This window comes from Abramis brama (genome assembly GCF_963993115.1).
Source record: "Abramis brama genome assembly, chromosome: 18".
NCBI lineage: Eukaryota > Metazoa > Chordata > Actinopteri > Cypriniformes > Leuciscidae > Abramis > Abramis brama.
The window spans coordinates 12,942,299-12,958,712 of NC_139980.1; the positions used below are offsets into that span (position 1 = coordinate 12,942,299).

At 36.9% G+C, this 16,414-nt stretch overlaps 1 protein-coding gene across 6 annotated transcripts in view; it reads left to right on the top strand.

The window, feature by feature from the left end:
* Positions 1 to 4,068: 4,068 nt before the first annotated feature.
* Positions 4,069 to 16,414, top strand: part of cdc42bpb (CDC42 binding protein kinase beta (DMPK-like)) — a 69,277-nt gene continuing 56,931 nt past the window's right edge. For all 6 annotated transcript variants that reach the window (XM_084091917.1, XM_084091918.1, XM_084091920.1 and 3 more), the window contains exon 1: positions 4,069 to 4,887. In XM_084091917.1, the coding sequence (XP_083948043.1) occupies positions 4,713 to 4,887 (175 nt within the window). In that variant the 5' untranslated portion in view covers positions 4,069 to 4,712. The remainder of the gene's footprint in view (positions 4,888 to 16,414) is intronic.

Here is a 16,414-nt window from a genome sequence, read left to right on the forward strand (position 1 = left end):
AGAGGAATCTCTAACATCAGATCGTAATGTTTGATTAAAGAATTAATATAAATATTAATGGTGTGCTGAGTGGCATCAAGTTATATAATTGGAATAATTATTCACATAATCGTATTCACCATAATACAGCATACTATATACAGCCTAATACTTTATATGCTTACAATCAACATTTCAAAGCACTTTACTGAGTTTCATATGGTGTTAAATAAATTGTGACATGAATTTCTTTATAAAACTAAAATTGATCTCATTCTTTTTTGAAAGATATGATAATGAAGCCAACAATCTAAATATTTAAAGTACTGTTTAAAAAGCATCTGTTGGTGAAAAATTTTGGACAGGTGGAAACTATCTACTATCTACTAGTTGTGAATATATATTTATAAATCCATTATCCAGACGTTTACAAAAAGTAAAGTCATTAGCATTCTTTTTATGGTAAAAGTTCAAAAGCAAATATGTGGAAAGATACAAAAAGGACTCTGGAAGATATTGCCAAAGGGATCAAACTTTTCCTCCTATTATTTTTAAAGTCCCCCTGTAGTCAATAATTGTATCCCTTAAAACTCATTTTTGATCACCAAAATTACATATTTAAACGTTTTTTCCTTGAAAAAAAAAAAAAATTCTTCATGTCTTAAAATAGCTTGAATGTTGCCTCATTCTATGAATATGCAACTTAGCCCCGCCTCCACTCACTCTCACCAGTTCAGAGATCCACTCGTTGACGATCACACGTTGACCTGATTGGTTACAAGGTACTTTGTGAAGTCCGAAACGGTGTTTGGTGTTTTATGCCCCCAACGGCGCTTTCCAGGCAGCGAGGGGATGGGTTTAAGGTTGAGGGTAGGGTTAGCTGCCTCTAAGGAGCCATTGGGGGCTTAAAACACCATCGAGCGTCAGAAACACCAGCGATTTCAAAACGCGATTTTGAGACTGTCTTTGGTTCACTAGAGTTTTAAGGAGAAAATACTCAGCAATGGTGTCAACTTATGAATTTGCACATGATTGCCTTAAAGCATATTAAAAACACCACATGAACATAAACAACATTAAAAGCTTGATTTTCACCACAGGGGGACTTTAAGACACCAAGTTTAAATGGTAGATGGTGCTATTAACACTACAATCATTTATTTCCTAGTGAACACACATATTCATGAAATTTATGATGTAGGCCTATATTTAAATGGCACAGTAGCCTATGACAGGTGTCTACCAAATGAAGAGAGACTATACCCTTAAACTGTTACAATAATCATGCATGATTTTAAAGCGTATCCACATCATGTTAATTTGCAAGACGTTGTTTAAGGAACTGATGGTAAATGAAAAAAAATTAATGTTAAGTACAGTCAATATGGTCATCTTCATTAAGGCCTTAACCAACTCATGTTTTTAAAGGCCAGTTTTAGCTTTGATGTATGAATGATGCCCAAGCTGTGTTGTGAGATGCACTCAGTGTCGGTGGGCAATCCCAGAACATGAATGAATGAATCCGTCACACTGCTTGTGCAGAGAGCAGATGTGAAGGCCTGGTGCTCCCTCTGCTGCACAATGAATGTAACAAAGATAAAAGAAAATTAGCATGTCTTACATGTTCAATGCAACATGACAGAGTTTACTGTAATATTCTAAACATGAACTGGCATTTTTTTTACATAGGCCTAACCCCCGGACAGTTCCAGCGTTCCAGTGTGACACATAAAAACAACAGTAACTTACTTTGACTTTTTTTTTATATATTAGAGGTGCTTCCCTCTATGAATCCTTATCACTTGGCAACAGAAGCTGTTAGGCTTCAGGGTGATAGAAGGAGAGGAATGCAAGCTAAAGCGTGACATTCAAGAATCAGTGAATGAGTGTAGCATGTGGTCCATTTCCCCCCACCTTCAATCAGTCAGAACAGATTGGGAGAACGACGGACCAGAAAGAGGGGAAAAGCAAAGACTTCAAATAATCTCTACAGGGTAGCCTATCCTTTTTTTTTCCTAGCTTGTGTGTCCCCAAAAACACCCCAGGGCACCAAAATGTAGGCAAAAGGCAGAAATTACGCTTGAGGCAGTAAAAATAATCCGTCCTGACACTTACAAGCTCCCACAGAGATTTGAAGCCCTGTGCTTATAAAATATTGAACAGCCACTAACACAATTCTGTCTTCCAGAGCTGTCTGCAATTCGTCTCGATGGGAGGTGCTAAGACTGCAGAGAGTGATAAAAGGGCCACTCAGTCTCACCACCAGAGGTCAATGTTTTCAAAGAATTGACAGTAATCCTACTGTCGATTCTTTGAAAACATTTTGTGGCAGAACCTGATTTCACCAAGTGCAACATGTTCCTGGAACAATATCTTTGTTGATCCTGGAACAACATTCCAATCAGCCAATCAGATTTGTGGGACAATTTTACAGTTAATATCAAGTTTACAACCAGGGTTATAGGTGCTTTTACATCAGTGTTATTCACCTATCATTTCCCTCTGATTATAGGGGTTATAGGGTTTTTATTAAATTTTCAGACAGGAATGTTGTTCCAGGATCAACAAAGTATGTTGACTCAGGAACGATATAACTCGCCGAGATCAGGATGTGCACATTTCTATGCTACAGCTAGGTTTGAATGGCTAAATGAATACGTGGATATTATTTGCACGGTAACACTTTAAAATAAGGTTCATTAGTTAACATTAATGTATTAACTAACATTATCTAACAATGAGCAACACATTTGTTACAGTATTTATTTATTAATCTTTGTTAATGTTAGTTAATAAAAATACAGCTGTTCAGTGTTTGTTCATGTTAGTTCACAGTGCATTAACTAATGTTAACAAATACAACCTTTGATTTTAATAACGTATTAGTAAATGTTGAAATTCATATTAACTAGTCTAAGATTAATAAATTCTGAAGAAGTATTGTTCATTCTTAGTTCATATTAACTAAGGTATACAAATGTTAACTAATGCACCTTATTGTAAAGTGTTACCATTTGCACTAACCACTCAACAAATGATTAAATAACTATAATAGTATAATATTGATCATAAATAATGCTCTTGGATCATGAGAGCAGACTGCAGTGGCAGTGAAAAGGTCACTGACTAATAGCTTAGTGAATGACCAGGCAATTATAATCTGCGTTATTGCAATGAGAGGCTATCAAGAGGTCATAGGTGTGACTCTTACACTGCAGATGGCTTGGAACATTATTGTCAGCACATTTTTGTATCTTTTGATCACAGTACATTTCCATGAAAAACTGATGTTTGAGTTAATCTATTTGTGTGGAGCTAGAATAGCCTACTTGAAAACATGATTTACAAATAAAATCAGTATGGGTGTGTATGTAAATTAGGTATTTTCAGAAAATCAGGTATTTAAAAATTATTCAGAAAAAGGTATTTTCATTATTGTCAAACGTCCCTCCATTAAAGGGGACTAATAAAAACTTCTGGAAATGAACTTTACTGATTGTCTTGTTGTGCAAACCTTTGCTTTTTAAACTTTGAAACCCAAACATGTAAAAAAAATATAGCACAATATTATTAATATTATCACACCTGTACTGGAACCTGGAACCTGAACATTGGAAACCTGGACTGTGTGTAAAAAAACACACTTGAGCTTGTTTGTCAAAAGTTTAGACGGGGCAACTATCTAGAATCTATCTCTCAAAAATACCTTTTTGCGAATATATTTATAATATTAACCAAAGTCATTTGCATTCTCAATATATGCATTTAAAATAGTTGTGGTAATGTTATAAAATATTAAATATTTCAATATGTATGTTACTAATAAAATAGTAGTCTATATAATATTATTAATCATATTATATTAAACGTTATTAATATTAATAAATTACATTAAAAAATATATACATAGCAGGGTATTGAAAAAAAAAATGGAATTGCAATTCAAATACAAAAGTAAAACACATAACTGAAACTTGTAATCTCAAAATTCCCGTTAATTTCAATGAGAGGCTGATGAGGTCAGTGCTAGCTGCCTCCCGGTGTCAATCAAACAATGGCGTCATATATCCCCAGCGTTTCCGGTGCGATGGGCGGGGCTCCGCGATCCCGGTCTGGATTCTTCATTCGGGAGCGCTAGACAAGGCTGAACACGAATGCAGCCATATTCGGCTTCAGGGAGAAGCAGACCGGCTAGCGCCAACTTACACGCAAGGATTCGCCTACTTAGAAAAAGCACCCACTCCCAGTTTTTGGAGGGCGTATTTATGTAGGGTAAAGAAGTGTGTAGTTCTTCATTAGGGAATTTATTATTGAAGATATACAGCAGAGCGGAATGAGCGTCCAGTCATCCTGAGATTCGACGGGAGAAAAAGCCCCGACACATCCCGCAAAGTGGAAAGTACAGATTTGTCCGGATTAAGGCAAATGGAGCCGACAGGGCCTCGGGAGTGAGGAGGGGGGTGGAAACGCTGGGAACCAGCGGACAGCGACGGGGTTAGGCGCATTAGGTCTTCGTTTATCTGAGCACAATGTTGGGCACATTTTGCTAGCTGGCTAGCTGGATGGCTGGCTAGCAGTTGGAGTCTGGGACTTCAGATCTCCACACATATCAGCCAGATAAATCCCGCTTGTATATATTTATAGCGCTAATCCCTGTTATATTAATATCGACAAGTGTTATTTTATATTTTCTGGCTGTGGGAGTGGTAGCCAGGCCGCTAAATTGGTAGAAAATGTCTGCGAAGGTGCGCCTGAAGAAGTTGGAGCAGTTGCTGCTGGATGGCCATCAGAAGAACGAGAAGTCACTGAGTGTGGAGACACTGCTGGATATTCTCATATGTTTATACAACGAGTGCAGCAACTCGCCCTTAAAACGGGAAAAACACGTGACGGACTTTTTGGAATGGGGTAAGTTGATGAATTTGGGTGTACTGACTGCATTTGGGAATATAAATCAGTGCGTGCCCCTTTAAGAGCTGTTAATCCGTTATTACATTTGCCTTAATCACCCAGCTGACTTCAGGCTATTGTCAAAATTGCTGCAGTGACATTTGCTCTTGGAATTCCTGGCCTCGTTGTTTGAACAAATACTAGTTGAATAATCGTATCTCTGTAGTTTTAATTGTGGGGGGAGAAGATATTTAATATAATCCAATACAATGATGATTGATGGATGTTCAAATAAACCTTAATCAAAAGCCTAATGGACCATGACTTAAACTCACTCAGACGTGATTTTTCTAATAAATAATAAAAAAAAATCTGTATATATATATATATATATATATATATATATATATATTCGTACATTCTTAATAAAAAACATATACTAAAAGGTCTACTTGTTAAACTGTGGACTATCAGTCGGACTATGGAAGGCATATTGAAAATTGGGTAGGCTACAACAGGTTTTTCATCCAAGTTTTGGTTATGTTAATCATTTAGAGACCTTAGAAATCCATGTAGGCTACTATATATAACACAATAGGCTTTGTAAATGTAAATGTAAATCTTGGACTTTGGTTTCAAGGGCAATGCAAATGTTTCCGTTAATACACTCTGGGGACATTGATTCCTGTTGATGTTCTTACATTTATGCTACATTTATTGTTGCTATTGCCATCACCATTTGCATAAGGGTGATGCCAAGTCTGACGGTATTGTTTTTTTAGTCATTGTGGCTTCAGTCGCTTCCTCGTAGAGTTCAGTGTAAAGTGTAAACAGGACTGCAGTAGGTGGGATGCCCCTTTCCGGGCTCTTCCTGGTCCTGTTGGTTGCGGTTGGCCTTCACCATGAGTAGATTCTCTGTCCTGGGTGTTGGGTTGACGTCAGTAATGAGATTACACCCCAGTGTGTCTGCTCCTGTAAAGACCGCCACTGTCCTCGTGCAACCCGTCACTAGCAGGTGCCACCTCACATCCCATCACTGTGACTGAGCCATAGTATGACCCAATTTCCAGGAATCATAAACTCCTCTGTTCTTGTCTTACTACAGCACTGGTAGGCCACACGCTTTCTTATGGCGCCCTTGATTGTGGAGGTTAATGATTTACGCGGAGGATGTTATGCCTCTGCCGGTTAAACAAGCAATGCACTAATGCTACTCTAAAGTGCAGTATTGGCACAGAGTGGTTGCTCTCAATACTTGCTTTCCATTTTATGTGTTTATGTATAAGTGTTCCTCATCTTAGAATGGCCACTTGGAGATCCTGGTTTACCTTTTGTGGTAAAAGAAATGTACCCTATGTTCTATTTACACATGGCTTTCTGGAAGTGACCTATAAACATCTTTGGTTGAAATATAGAAATAAAATAAGAGAAGCTCTAACAGAAGTCTGTTGACTGACTTTGTTTCAGTGTTTGTCAATTTGACGACATTTGGATATTCACGGTTTTTGTCTCCTGCCTCACATTCAAAATTGACAATCTTAGTTTTTAATGGAATGTTGAAGTGTTTATTATAAATAATTTAGGGGTATAACGGATTGTAGCTGATCCGTACGGACCAGGCCCCGTGGTTCAGCATGCATGTGATTTGCAGATTAGTTATAAAGTTTAACCATCAAGTTCATCATTTGCATGTGTTTCTAAGACTTGGCTGTTTAAATCTTCAAGCGATTTTAAACCATTCAAGTGCACAAACAGGTGAAAGAGAACTCAATTCTCCTAAAAGGGGAGGAGCTAATGGGTATGTCAGTTTTGGGCCTGTTACTTTGATGTCACAATGTATAGCATTCCTGAATATTTTGAGACACTTTCTGATTTGTGGGGAAATAGTTGATTTTTACCATAAGAGGGTTGTTGTGTAGCCTACACACTGCAGTGTGCGGACACATAATTATGTAAAAGTAATCAAATAACAAAACACAGCTTTAACAAAAAGAAATGTATATATTTGAACGCCTATAAAGCTGTGTACGCAGACATCAGTGGAAAGTTTGTAGTTCTGTCGGATATGTCAATGGCAAAGAAAGTTAAACGAGTCATGTGTTACTAATGTTAACTGACGAGAGAGAAAGAGCGAGCACTTCTGTTGCATGCTCTTGATTGCTGATCATTCACTCAGCACACATGCGTGTAAGCAAAATATGAACCGTTATGGTGATTTATAACGAGTGGTTCCCTACATTATTACAGGACGTTTGCAGGTCAAGAGGTTTCATGAACGCAAACATCCGAAGTGCTTGCCCTGAAAGCTGCCTCAGACACACGCAAATTGAATTGAATTCTCTTTCACGTCTTGCGCTTGAACGGACAAATTCACAAATAATTATGTAAAATGTCCGTCTTGGCGAGTTTCCTGGTAAATATAGTCAGGAAATATATAGTTATATCATAATGAACGTAAACAAAGAAAATGCATGTACAGTAGGGTAGGCTTTAATGGATCCGTGCATTCGGTCGATAAACCTGCTGCTGTGTTTTTGACTGTTAATCAAACTACAAAGTAATCACTCACTGCTATTAACTGAATTACTTTTGTAAATTTATAAAGATTCATCTATATTTCATTTATACACTGATATGCAGTATTATTTCACATTTGATTACTTTATTCATATTATGTACCTAAAAACTACTGTTAGACCTACACTGCCGTTCAAAAGTTTGGGATCAGTAAATAATTTTCTTATGCTCACCAAGGCTGCATTTATTTGATTAAAAATACAAAAACATTTTGCGAAATGTTATTACAATTTAAAATAACTGTAATGTTTTAATGTAATTATAAATATAAAATATAAAATGAAATTTATTCCTGTGATGCAAAGCTGAATTTTCAGCATCATTGCTCCAGTCTTCAGTGATTGTTCAGAAATCATTCTAATAATGTTTTAATTTACATTAATTAGGCTACTAGTTTTTGATGTAGCATCAAAATTGGAATAGAGAATTGTGAAATTTCTCTGATATCTTAAACATTTGAACCACTGACGCAATCCTTAGCACGGAGCCCTGCTGGAGCAGCTCTAAATATGTGCTGTGCAATTAAATTATACATAAATAAGCAAGAAAATAACCTGGAGGAAATATATATTTACTAAACAAAGCAAACTAATATAATTCATATTCTTTTGGTTTCTTTACGCAATATATAATTTGTTTTTGTACAAATGCAGTGAAAATACAGGAATCGGTATCGGCAAGCACCAAAAATGAAAGTATCGGACTCGTTCTGGAAAAAGTGGTATCGGTGCATCCCTAATATTAATATCGCACAACATTGTCAACATGCAATCAGTTTTTTCAGCATCCCAAAAAGTCACTTGTCGCCACCTACTGGTGTAATGATGTAGTATATACAATCTTAATTAGAAAAGTTACTTTCAAAGTGTGATTTACTCTATTTTGTTTGAATTTAGATTGCAATCTTTTAATGATTAATCGTGCAGCTCTAAGTCTTTGTCAGTTAATTTTTACAGCTTTGTCAATGGATATTTGAACAATTTAATGTTACACTTTATTATAAGGTAACATTGTTACAGTGTAATTACTGTGTAATAATTAACTTCAAGTATTTACTATAGGGGTTATGTTTGGGTTTCTGTTATTTTTTTGTTATTCTGTTTTCAGAATAAGTAACATGATTAAAAATTTCGCCATTCACAAACATTTTTGTGTCTGAGATCCCTACGGGATCTGCACCTCATTATCACTGACAGACATATTGACTGCGCCTCACATTCTGCTATTGACTGGATCTGTTAGTTCAGTCCATCTTGTCTCACTGGGGCAATTTTCCAAGAGAGGACGAGCTCTGACTGGAGAAATTCCTCTTCAGTGTTGCACAAGAAATGCTAATGAACCTGAATTAGTGCACATGAATCCATTTTGTTGTAAGAGCCTGACAGGAAGTCAAGCTTGGCTAGTCCATGAATTTATCGCATACTCCTAATAACTGAGTTTATGATCGCGCTCTCTTGCCAAAGCAACAAGCAGAGCACATATTAATCATTGCAGTGTCTTTCTCCTTTGCTTGATTTCTCAAACGCAGCTTGCCAAGGTCAGTGGTGACAGAGAGAGAGCAGTATGCAGGTGTTTATGCCTGACTTCCTCTTCGACAGCAGACTGAAGGCTAATTAAAGGAGAAGATTAAGCAGAATGAACGGCGACTATAGTATTTACCCTCCTTGGCAGGTTTTGGTGTGAACTGTCAATGTGGTTGCATTTGCTGGATGTACAGGCTTGCACTGCTCCCTCTCGCACAATGTTGGTAGCATGCAATTTGATATAATGTATTTGCCATTGTTGTTAAATGAAAGGCATATATGTTTGCACATAAATCATTGTTTATTTGGTCCAAATTTGGAATGGCACAGTTTTGAAATCTAATTTTCTCACCAAATATACAACAAAGAATGTTTTACATTTACACATTTTGGCACACTTTTATCCAAAGTTGAGATGCACAATATTAAAATTCTGTCTGATAACTGGCAGGTAGTAAAATTCAGTACTTTATTAATTTGTAAAATGTAAACATTTTTATTATTATATAATAATTGTTTAATAATAAAATAAAATGTTTACATTTTACTAATTCATTTAGGCATCATGACGGTATGAAAAATTTATTATTGAGAGTTTTTAAAAATATATTGGCAGAATTTGGCACCCTATTGTTTAGCCGTTATCAGAGATTTTTTAATTTGCCAATATTGTATGTTTTGTTGTGCGTACTTGTTTCCTTTTACATTAGGATTCCTTCGTCTATTGCTCACTTAAATTTAATCTTTCTTTAGCAATTCTTACAATTAATGTTTTTCATACTGTACATTTATAATGTGATGCCTGAATGCATGAATTCCCTCATTGAATGACAATTATCTCACCTAAATGTTTGCTCACTAAATGTATTTGTGTTTTTTAGTGCTGTAGCGGTGCGTCGATGCGTCGACGTCAAAATTACTTTGACGCTTCTTTATTTTTTATTTTTTTTTGTACCATTCCCAGAGGTACAGCTCGCCACACACACACCGCCCGCCGTGTTATTCTGTCATGTTTTCTCCATTTCTTTCCAAACCGCGACAAATGCCAGTCTCCTTTCTCTGCAGAATGTGATAAATCCACTCAGCCAATCACAGCGCACCATTCCACGCATTGTAAACAGTAACGGCGGCGCTTTGAATACACCCGGCATCCTAGTTTTCCTTATCTACTTTGCACTTTTTGATCAACAAACAAACAAAAAAAATTATACATTTGACGGCATTGATGAACCTGTGGTGATTTCTGCCGTAGGGAAGAAACGTAAGCCATCGAAGTCGAATCATTTACGTGAGGAGATTATGAAGATGAGGCACGCGGGAGGAAGAGAAATGCCGACTGTTGCTTATTCTCACACGACAGCGTCAAACTTATGTCGAATGCTGACACGTTAACCCCAGTGGATCTTTTAAAAAACTTTCAATTCTTGTACTCAAAGTCAACGAAAACCGAGCAGGACCATTTTACAGCTGATCGCCGTCAAAAAATTTCAGAAGGTATTTCTTAGCGATGGCTGATTGAATATAGCCTATGTTTAGTCCAGTACGTGTCTGTATATAAGATTAGTATTGACCGAGTTCAGAGGCTGTCATGTGGATCAACTTACTTTGTTGTGTATTTTCAACAGTTTCAATATGAAAAATAACTTTTATATTGATTCAATGGATTAATTGCATTTAAAAAAAAACGTGTCATGAATTTATTGCATTTTTGGGAAAAAATAATCTGTTTTTATAATAAATCTTTGAAAATCAAAATCTGGATTTGAATTATTTATGTTATTATAACCTAAATATGCTATGTGAAAGTTTGAAACAGAAAATAGTGGTTTTCATCTTGCCACTTTCTTGGTAAAGAAAACAATTTTTTTACTCAAATTAATCAAAATGGATTTATCACGTTTATACTATATTATTCAGAAGTAAACATTGTAGCTGACAGTGTGTTTATGTCAGAATGTTTTTTTTTTAAACCACAACCTTCTAAGTGCTTCTTTTACTGATATATTTAACAATATCTTTCTCATTTCTCATCCAAACAACGTCAAACTTGGCACTGCACTTACTCGTGCCCAGACAGCTGTCGAGTTTGAAATCCATCGGAGTAACGGTTCGACAGAGATATGCGAATAACAGACAGGATAATTAATTCAAATTAGTCGTTAGATTAGTCGACTAATCGATAAAATAATCGCCCGACTAATCGTTTAATAAATAATCGTTTACCCCAGCCCTAGTGTTTTTACTTTGGGGTAATTTTGTTAAAAAAGCTTACAGACAGCATAAGGAAGGTTAATTTCAAACTTTGAACTGAATTAAAAAAAAAAAGACATGTAAGGAGTCAGTAATAAAACAAGAACAAATAAATACAATAGAATAAAGATACAAATGAAATAAACAGCACTTTGCGTTTTTCAGGTGGTGTAACAGTAGGATTTAGGTAAGAAATTCCACAGAAATTCATTGACATTGAAATTTAAATGAACAAGACTCAAAACGACACGTGCAAATGATAAACTTTAGCGATGGTGCAACACTGGCCCAATTGGGCAAGTGAAAATTTAGTCCCCGAAATTCCCGCACCGCAAGTGGAAATCTTATATCGCAGCTCACTTTGCAGTGCAGACGCAATGTGCTGTTGTAAAGCCATTTGCGCATTTTGAGAGAGAGAAAACGCATTACCTCTGAATCACTCAAACAGTTCGTAAAAATTACGTCTCGCAGAAAGTTTTCAAATCTGTTTTGCTCTGATAATCTCTTTGGATTAATTTACTCATTCAACCTACATGCAATAGCAGGGCTCCAGACTAACTTTTTTACTAGGAGCGCTGTAGCCCCTGACTGAAAATTTTAGGAGCGCAAGCAGAAAATTTAGGGGCACACCTTAAATCAGCTTGCAATGCAATTATTCAAATTTCCCCCAAAATAACTGTAATACTGACAAATTCTTTAATAATAAGTAGACTTAACGTACAGATATTACAATGTGCAGTTTTATTTTAAGTTCACAGGGCTCCAGACTAACATTTGAGGGCAGCAGCACCGGAGCCACTAAGTTCTACAAACAAATATCTGGAAGCACTGGGGCTGACAATAAAGCACTAAGCTTAATTTAGGGTGTAGATGAAATTAACTTTAATTATTATCATTCATAATGTCTTAATATTAATTAAAAGCAAAGTGAATGAAAAAATGTATATTAGGGAGTGAAAATAGCCAATAAGCATCCTACTGTTTACAATGGTAATTTCATTTTTTTTTTTTTTTTTAAATAAGTGTTTAAATAAGAGTTTTTCCTACATCTTAAAATGTTTAGTTTTAGGACAATCTTTAAAGGGTTAACAAAAACTGTGTTGGTCATAAAATAACATTTATATAGCCTATATATTATCGTTTTGAAGTGCTGGAAAAAGATGTTTAGTACTTGTAAGCGTTTGATGCGAATTCAATGGATTTCTTCACTGGATCTCCTAGTAACAGTGTCGCGTGATCAAGCTCGGCCCGCGACTGGCAAGTTTGGGGCTCTGCGCTCTCTCTTATTGGTCCGAAGTCCGAACTAATAAACGGTCCGTGAAGCATAAAGGAGTAGAGCATTTTTGTTCCGCTTTCATTTTGTTTGCATTCGCTGCTCGGCAACGTTGTGGTCGCGCCAGCGCGACCTAAATAAATATTTGGTCGCACCGGCAGGAAAAATGGTCGCAAAATGCGACCAATTGGTCGCAGTCTGGAGCCCTGAATAGTGCATAAATGTTTGCAGGAGTATCCCGCTTTCTAATCGTGAAACCTGTGGTAGGCCTTGTTATTGGCATGCCTATCAAAATGACATACAATTTTTCAGTATCTGTGCTTGCTGGGAATCGAACCTGTGACATTAGCGATGCCAGCCATGCTCTAGCTGTTGAGCTACAGGAGCACTCAGAACCTCTGCCTACACCCTGTGTTTGTACACAAACAGCCCTTTGCTGTAGTGTTCACCTAACTGTCCTAATGAAGCTTTATGAAGTGGGGCTGGTAAAATCAACTGTACCTGACTTACCAGCTGGCTCTTGCCTCAAACATCATAGTTGTTTGTTGTCAAGTTGACATGTCACCTGGGCAAATCTTGATGGAGGAATCGTCTTGTTTGTTGCGGCGTACAACAGACGGTGCACATGTCCTTATTCACAGCAGCTGCCGCCCCTTATTCCTACTGGTGGGAGATGCCTTCGACTAGCCTACTTTCACAACAAGCAGCAAATAACCTAATAAACTGCAGTGGCTGGAGAGACTGTTTGAAACTGCTAGTCTGAGAGAAGGTGAAAAGCTGTGCGCCCTGCCATGTAAGCTCAGATCGAGCTGTGTAAGCTTGGGTTTTGGCCGTGCTTTCTGTTTACAGGCACTCTTTGCAGCTTTGCAACTCTTTAAGTCTGCACCTGCTGAGATTTTCTCTCTGCCTCATTTTCATGACATTCCTGGTTGCCGTTCTGACACGCACACAGTTTTAAAGGCCTTGCCAAGCATTTTTTTTTTTTTTTTTTTTTGCTTTTATTATATGTTGAATATCATTATCATCCCTTTTGTGTATGTTCTATAGTGTTTCCTAATTTAGACCCTCATAACGATATACATTAAACCGCTACTCAACACAGCAAGATCAGCAATTATATGCTAATTAGGCAGACTAGTAAACTTTTCACGGTTTTAGAAGGTTAATTTTATTGTTTACTCTCACAGATGTTCCCTGATGTTGAACTGCACACTGTTTAAATCTTTTTCATCCTATTCAATATTTTATTAACCAGCATCTTCTTTGATGCAGTTGCAGTAGTGTTCAAAAGTTTGGGTTTGGGAAGATTTTTTTGATGTTTTTAAAAGTCTCTTTCAAAAAATACAGCCAAAACAATAATATGAAATCGAATTAATTAAAATATATTATTTAAAATAAATATCTTTTCTATTTAAATATATTTTAACATGTAATTTATTCCTGTGGTGGCAAAGCTCAATCTTTAAATTTCATTTAAAAGGACAAAAACGCACTCAAACACAAAAGCAATGTCCACTTTAATATTCTTTCTGTGACAAAAACAAACAAACATCCAAATAAATGTCACCCCCTTTAAATTCTGAGAAGAGACAACCTCTTTAATTTGGCTGAACAGACAAGTCCAGCCCTGGTACGCGTCACTCTAAAGAGGAGGAAATGAGCAAGCTGCAACTCCCATTACATTGGAAATGTCTGGTATGTCCAGAACGAGTTATTTTGCTGCCCGTGAACAGGCCAAATGGTCTATACTGTGTGAGGCATCTCTCTTTTCACAGCACAGGCCACCCTGAATCGTTGCATACCACTCTGACGTGCACTCTGCGTGCTTTAGGTGCGGAGTCAGGACAGGGCTTGTGTCAGGAATGCCTTTCAAAACAAACGCTGTTCACTCCCGATCTTTACAGATGTGTGGACCGCGTTGAATACTTTGTGATCCACCACTCACGGTTTGTGAGATGAATATATTAGAGGATGGCACGTGGAAAAGTCTGTGTCCCTCAGGACTTGGTCACCTGACCCAAAGCGGTGGCTGGACTAAAGTGAATTCCAGTCATTCTTGTTAATATCCTCCCCCAACACGAGGCATGTGTGGGTGATCTCCCCTCCCCCTTCCTTCCCCTCCTCCGGTTTCAGGCCTTCGGCCGCAAGCATGACACAGATTAGCCGCTCAGCTCTCCTGTAAAGCCTAGCCTATAGGCACGAGGCCTATGCGCCACGTTGTGACGTACGTTAACGTTAGACGTGTGCTAGGGCTGCACGGTATATCAAAATAAAATCAATATGGCTTAGTGCAATTGTCAAATCGTAAATATATGTGCTACCAGTTTAGGAGTGATTTGCACACATGTAGTTCATGACAGTGTTTCATAGTGTCAAAACGGCTTGGTTCATTTACTGTGAGTCAAGCCGTTCTGAGACATTGTGAGCTGCACACGTGTAAATGAACATACAGAGCCTTTACTCTGAAAACGGCAGTGCATTTGTTTATTTCCTGGCAACAAAATCACCCCAGTCAGTATATGATTAATTATTTCCAAATACAGCTATCCAAGTAATCTGGTGAAACTTCCTGTATCTTTTCATATTGCAACATATATTGCAGAAAAAACAGATGATCACAATGCCAATGTCATTTTCCTCCAATATTGTGCACCCCAGTGTAAGCTTATTGCAGATGTACATTCACTCAAAAAAATAAGCTGTTGAACGAACTTGATTAAATTAAGGAAACCTTTTCCACGAAAATGAATGACATTTTTCCAACAAAATCTAATTTGTTTGAAATGATTTATTGTAATCTTGTTGTATGAACTTAAATTCATTTAGTCATTCCTGCTAGATAAAGTTTTGTCAAGTTGACTACATTTAATTTTTGCCCTGCCTAAAATCGCCAACATTATAATTTTAGCTAATTTGATCTACAGTAAATAATCTACAGTTATTTCCAATGATAGAAGCTACTAGTGTTCAATTTAATTAAAACCACTTTTTACAGAGTAATATTGAATATTACTTATGCAGGTCTGTGAAAGAGGTTTAATTCATGTGTAGTGTATACTGAGTGCCCACAGCCCTAAACTAAACACAGTCGCCACTCTTCTGCATAATGGTAACCACAAAATTCTAAAACATTACAGAAAGTCCTCTAAGTTTCTAACATAAGTGAATATTAAACACTAACATTAACTAACAACATCTTTCCATTTACAGAAAAACACATAAAAAAACACTTTAATCCCTAAATTTACCCTCCTAATGCAGTCCCTTGCAAAGCATGCTGGGAACTACAGATCCACTGCCCAGTTAGTTGTCAACAAAAATGATTCATGTAGTTTTCACACAAATTAATTAAGTAAACTTCAGTTTTAAATATATTAGGTTGATTGAACAGTTAAATTAAGTTGTGACAAAATATTAAACAATAGTGTTACTTAAGCTTATTTTAATTCATTAAATTTAACAAGAGGCAAAAATTAATTTTTTGAGTGTTGTTTTGTTCTAGAAACTGTCACAAATTGTTCTGGAACATCAGCCAGTGCTTTTTCTTTTCACGATCTGATCGAGGGTCAAGGTGCACAGCCCACTATTTTCTAGATTTAGATCTGTCATGCCCATACAACTCCAATAAATGTTTTTTTTTTTTTTTCTTCTCCTCCAAGCTCTTTCACTCACCCAGAGAGAAACTCTTCTGGGTTATTTTTTTTAATTGTATCCCCAAAGTGTTCTCGCACTCCCTCTCCGAATTTCGCAATAATACGGCATGGACGGGATCCTCATTAGTCAAAGTGCCAACCCTCTAAGGGATGAATGTTCGTCCTTTATTCCTGCTATTTCTGACATGTTGCAGATACACTGTTCCCGTCAGCCCTTTTCTAAACATGCTTTGCGTTTCATGAGAATAAAAGTCGCTCCATTCAAACTT